At 35.4% G+C, this 6,183-nt stretch overlaps 1 protein-coding gene across 4 annotated transcripts in view; it reads right to left on the bottom strand.

Annotated features, from left to right (window-relative positions):
- Positions 1-688: 688 nt before the first annotated feature.
- The window catches only part of LOC127414758 (calponin homology domain-containing protein DDB_G0272472-like), a 68,924-nt gene continuing 63,429 nt past the window's right edge, over positions 689-6,183 (bottom strand). For all 4 annotated transcript variants that reach the window (XM_051653014.1, XM_051653017.1, XM_051653015.1 and 1 more), the window contains exons 10-12: positions 3,675-3,811; positions 3,458-3,547; positions 689-2,728 (exon numbers count right to left, since the gene is read on the bottom strand). In XM_051653014.1, the coding sequence (XP_051508974.1) occupies positions 3,466-3,547; positions 3,675-3,811 (219 nt within the window). In that variant the 3' untranslated portion in view covers positions 689-2,728; positions 3,458-3,465. The remainder of the gene's footprint in view (positions 2,729-3,457; positions 3,548-3,674; positions 3,812-6,183) is intronic.

The following is a 6,183-nucleotide window of genomic DNA, read 5'->3' as shown; positions in this document are numbered from 1 at the left end:
CCTACCTTAGGTGCAACCAAATTAAGCACCGACATAGTTACAAACTAGTAGTTACTAAGCCCTTAATGTGAACTTTACGTCTCAACTTAATTGAGACCTTCTGCACAACTGGTGCAACCCAACCCTGGTCCATTCCACTTCTGCTTTCGGCTCATATCAGCATGGATTGCTTCTGAACCAGTCACAATATGACTCAAGCTTTGCAAGCTTTGTTCACTTTCTTCCGATTGAGTTTCAAATATGGCTGTGTTTGAGGGGCTGCACGATGTTAGCCAATCAGAACAGTGGGCATTTACGTTGAAGTGTAAAGGAGGCACTGAGGCCAAAACTGAGCGTTTCAGACAGAGGGCCAAAGACAGGGTGGAAAATGGTAATATATTACTAAATTATGATGGTTTTGGTGCAATTTTTTTTTTTTTAAATAAATAAACTTTACTGACATTATCAGTGGACCTCAGGAAGATATGTTTTGAGTGACCCGCCCCAACAACATTACTCAACCAATCCCGTAAATTGGGGATGGTGTTATCTGACTGTTTGAACGCCTGTGGACAAGAAGCATATTCAGACAGTTGTTTTAAAAACATAGTTTATATTTGCAATGCCATTCGGTGGTGCTAGTGTCGCAGAAATTACATCAGCTTTACGTTCAAAAATGTTTACTTTTTGCTCAAAATAAAAAAAGTAATTTTTTTTTTTTCAATTTATAGTAAATTTTATTATGAATTTACAGTCTTGGACACTGGTTTACAACACAGTGCAATAAACATCTTTACAGTCAAATTTAAAATAAAATGGACAAATTACCCTTAAACAGACTATAACAATTTTAGGCAGACAGAAAAGAAGCCGATATTAGAAAAAATAAAATAAAACAACCATAGGACACATTACTCGCATACCTTTAGCATACCAACATCACAACATTGACATCACAGGTGAGGACTCGTGCATTAAAAAGATTGACTATTGGTCAGCACAGCTGTTTGTTAACAGGTGAAAAGTGCTTGTTGAAGGAACTTTAGGTGGAAGTGGCACCATGGCCCTGCGTTTGAAAAAAAATATGGTGACAACAAATGTGCAGTGTCATTTGAACAATGCTTATAGTACTTATAGTAAAATTCCCCTGAACTAGTAAATAAAACAGAACAAGCTTCAAGATACACTGTGTGTGTGACTAAGAGTGAGGGACACAAATGAAACATTTTCCCTTTGCATATTCATTCATTATTACAGACATTGTAGGGAAGAGGAGAATTGGTCAGTAGGACAGATTCATTTTGATTGTGCAATTTTTTACCATTCAATTTTGGCCCATAATTAAAGCAAGAAAAGTCTTGGGATGAAAAATAAGAATATAAAGTGAAATAATAGAAATGATTGATTGTACATGCGCTGGAATTGTTTTCAATCATGATGTTATTATGGCATGCTCATTCAAACAAGAACGTAATGGAATACCAAAAGCTAAACAAATTGTGAAACAGACATCCAATTAGACTGAAACAGCACACAGTCCTTTGAATGTGGAGAGCCCCAAATCTGAATCTATGGGTAGAGACAAATCATAAACTACATGCATTCAGTGGTCCATCCAAACTGGAAAATCCAATCCTAACCTTACATTCACAAAATAACACACATACTCTCATAGGACTTCAGTTCTTCTTAAATGAAGAACAATCTGAGTCCAAGACTTGTGTGATCGTTCATGTTGATTATTAAACATATAACATTTTCCACGACAATGACTCTTTCAAACCATCATTAATACAAATATAACATTGTGATTGCATTAACAATTTTCATAACTAAATACACTTTCTATACAGTCTGTTTTACAGCTAGCTCAACACTGATTTGTTGACTATAACAGTCGAGAAATAAATCATGATGACTATGAAAATGCAGTGCAACTGATGCCTATAAGTATCAACTGAACAAAAACAATGGGAATTAAACAAAAAACAAATGAAAGCTGTACTTACATGAAAAGATAAAGTATAAAAATAAACCAAAACAATAACCGGCACATACTACAGTTATATGAAGCACTTCAGGTTACTGTAGGTGAACTGCAAAGAAAATAATTTTCTTATCTAGTTTTTTTCTTTTTTTTTTGTCTTGTTTTCCAGTAAAAATATCTATACATCTTTAAGACAAGATATACTCACTTGTGCAAAACTGTGTAAGATTTTGTTAAGCATAAGGCTCACTAAATGAAAAAAAAAAAAAAAGATATATTATCTGAAATCAAGTTGCAACTTCCTATGCACTTTTGCTTCTCATGAGAAATGTAAATTGTTTCAATGATGTTTAGATATTTTTACTGGAAGACAAAATTACTGATTAAGAAAACATTTTTGCAGTGTGTGTGTGTGGTCCAACCTACAACTGTCAGTTCCACCAAAATTCTGATCTCTTGCTCACTAGAGGTTAAAGTGGCTCTATGCAAAAAGAATTATCTCATATGAAAAAGGGCTTAAGACTTAATAATCCAACACATACACATGGACACACTTACACACAGAGATCTCTGCTTTGCCCTGTTTGTTAGCCAGAAATCTTTTAGAAAGGCACCATGCACATGTACACAACTCGACAAAGAAACAAAAACAAAAAAAACTTAATGACTTAGTCAGCAGCAGCAGATTCCCGTCAACTCCAGGTCAAAGGTTAAGGCTTCTGTCACGTGCTACAGCTACAGATACTGCAGTTATAAGGCATCCTGAAATGGAGGGGAGGGGGGGACACAAGTTGGTGTTATAAAAGTATTTGATAAGCAGAATCATTATACAAGTGAGAGACATAATTAGAGATGTCAGTAGTACCAGTACTTTGATATTAGGTGAATAGTAAAATGTACAAGATGTAACAATACAAGTCTTTCTACAATATCGGAAGTAGTGAGTACTGATTCACACTTTTTTATGCTTTAAAGTGAGACACTATCAATGGCTATTGTATGAAAATCAGTGATTGCGATATTCTTTTAAATAAATCCTTTGTGTTTCTGCAGAAGAAAGTAAGTTATATGGGTTTGGAACAACATGAGGATTAGTAAATAGAATTTTCATTTTTGGGTGAACTTTTCCTTTAACGTAAACATTGCATTCCAATAACGTTATGTTTGAAGTGAAAGTCAACAGGTGGGACGATAAATCTGAAGTGTCAAAATAGGGGATCAGTGCATTGTCTTGCAGTATAAATGCAGCCAAAAAGACCAAATCAAAGACAATCAAAATTGTAAAGGAAAAACACAATAAAAGGAAATAAAACAAGAAACTGTCAGAACAATATTTGTTCAATCTCATATTACTTTTTGCTGTGGTATGGAACTTGGTATGGAGAAGCATGAAACATCTCTAGTAATTAGATTGCCAACTGAAACGTTGGTATTGTAACAACCCCTAATTATAATTTAGCTTTCATACAGACACGCGAGACTGAGATTTACCTGCTTGCTCAGGCTGTACTATCGGTTTCATACTGACTCAATCGTTTCTTAGTCTTTAGTTCTTGCAGCCACTGAGGTGAGGACTCTTCTCTGAGAGGGGACGTAAAGAAAGGAATTCAGATGCAAAAACACAGTCATAAAGTCAAGACAAGCACAATCCAAAAATACACATTGGACAAGGCAGCAATTTGAGCTCTACAGACATAAAGGCACTCACCGATTCTCCTTGCCACCAGCAGGGGGCAACACACGAGCAGCTCGAGGCAAGAATGGAGATTTGGGTGCGCGGGAGGACTGAGAGGGTGAGGGGTTGTCTGTCTGATTGTCTGACTCTCCTCTTTTCTTTAGCTGGGCCTGAGATAACAAAGAACATTCAGATCACACATCAAACTTCTTTAGAAAAATAATTCGCTTTGAAAAGTAAACATTTTTCAGTCTGTAAGATCTGAAACTATGAAAATTGTCTCAATTGTCTCATAGACTCAGGAGTCCAAATGTGTGAAACCCCAGGTGCAGTTTATTGCGGCAAAAAGCGAAAATCTAGTTACACTATATAGCTGGAAATACACAGATTTTTTTACATTTTTTTTTATGTCTGCGCTCTAGGCAGATCGAAAACATGTTGTAGATGATTGATATTTTGTTTCCCTTACATATTACAATTAAATCACTTGTTTGGTAGTTAGCCATGTAAAAAGTGAGATCATCTACTCTCAGCCAGTCATTATCGCAAAATAAACCCTATATTTTGTCATAAACCCTGACAGGGTGTTAGGACCCCATTGTAGAACGGAAATTACAAAGCACTGCTACAGTATGGACAATTTTTCCACCGATGCGGACAGAACATTGCACTAAAATACTCTGACGGTGTTTCATGCAGCGCAATTCAGCGCCAGCGCAGCCCTCTACTGAATCTATAGCGTAAAACCCTACCAGCGTATTTTGATTCTCGAACTAATGACTCTTATGAGCTGGATCTTTTGAATCTATACATCGCGAAACATACAGTGCTTCCAGTATAGTCCGATTGTCAAATGAATGACTCTTATGTGCCGTTTCTTTTTAGTGAATCAAAAAATCGTATACATCAGTCGAAGCAGTTCTTAAATTATTCTTATACTGATGCACAAGTTATGAATGTGCAACTCTAAATGAAATAAGATCTGTAAGTCTCACATGCCTGAAGTACAACATTAGAATACATGACACAAATGTCTCTGGAACTGTTACTGTGTTTATTCAATGTTGTACTTCAGACCTATGTTACTAACTCCTTGTTTATATGACAATGTGTAGTAAAAGATAAACAAGTTTTGTTGTAATAAGTGGAATTTAAAAAAAGAATAAATGCATGAATTAAATATATGCTGTAATTAACGACATGCCATTTCCCATATTCTGTTTGTTTCATGAGGCAATAAATGAAAATGCATCAAAAACCTGTATGTACAGTATGTGCCTTGGGGGCGATCATTTTCACATATTACTTCATGAAATATAAACAGAATGTGGGAAATAGCACACCATTACTTACAGCACAGCACTGTGATTAAAACAAGTCCAAACACAACCTAACACAGTACATTTATATTGAAATAATTCTCAAAGAGTGACTCGAGACGGCTAAAAACACTAGTTTGAGTGAAACAAATGTGTTTGTTGTAATTTACGAGTTGAGAATTTTGTAACGTTATGACTCATGACTATTCGATCTGTATGAAGTTACCTATTCCCATTATGATTGTTGTGTTCACATTTAATAAGTTTACAGCAGAACTGTCACAGATGAGCGTTGTAACAAGCATCTGTGAACGAGATGCGCGTAAGCACACATACATAACACACACAAACCACTGCTGCACTCGCAGTCTGGCTGCTTGCATAAATATTAAACTACATATACAGAGATCAGGATTTGCATTATATGTTTTGTTGTTTAATGTTCATTACATGCAGTTTATAGCGTCATTTTGGTTTAATGCATTAAACCATCTTTCTGTTAGTGAGTCATCAGGATTACCGTAAACACTCAATTAAATGGGTACCATACAATTTATGTGAATTGTCATTTGTTTGTCATTCAAATCAGCATACATCTGTAATATAGGCACATTTCTGGTTCAGGTTACATCCGCCAAACCTTAAATAACAGCAGGTCAAAATTCCAAGCTTTTAAAAGACACATGTTTCTCAAATAGAAGAAGCTTTTAATGAATTAGCTAGCAGTTCCAGGTTAAAGAATAAAAAAAATAAAAAAATATTGGTTATCGGTATCGGCCACAATGGGCTGTGAATTATCAATTATCTGTATCGGCCCATGAATTCCATATCAGTGCATCGCTAATTTCTGATTTATTAATATCAGTTCTGTAGAAACTTGAAATGATGTCATCATTTGGAAACAGACTGCAAAGGGCAGTAAATGCAATAAAAATGGCATCTCTTATTTCCTAATAATTTTTTTTCTCAAAAGTACTAAAAGAATTGTTACTGGAATTGTTAAGGAACCGGAGTCGTAAAGAGGAATCGGAACCGGAATCGTTAAATTCCTTATGATTCCCATTCTTGATGGACAATGGTCATTATTCAGAAATATTTGACAGCTGAAAACTGTTATTGACCGATCAGAATAAATTACACAAGTAGCTGTGCAATAATGTCATATATCCAATATGAGTAGTAGTATAATTCATCGACAGCCGATCATCAGAATCACATATCCT

Source organism: Myxocyprinus asiaticus, chromosome 24 (genome assembly GCF_019703515.2).
Source record: "Myxocyprinus asiaticus isolate MX2 ecotype Aquarium Trade chromosome 24, UBuf_Myxa_2, whole genome shotgun sequence".
Classification (NCBI taxonomy): Eukaryota; Metazoa; Chordata; class Actinopteri; order Cypriniformes; family Catostomidae; genus Myxocyprinus; species Myxocyprinus asiaticus.
Note: the sequence above shows the minus strand (reverse complement) of the source record. Positions and strands in the feature narration are given on the sequence as shown.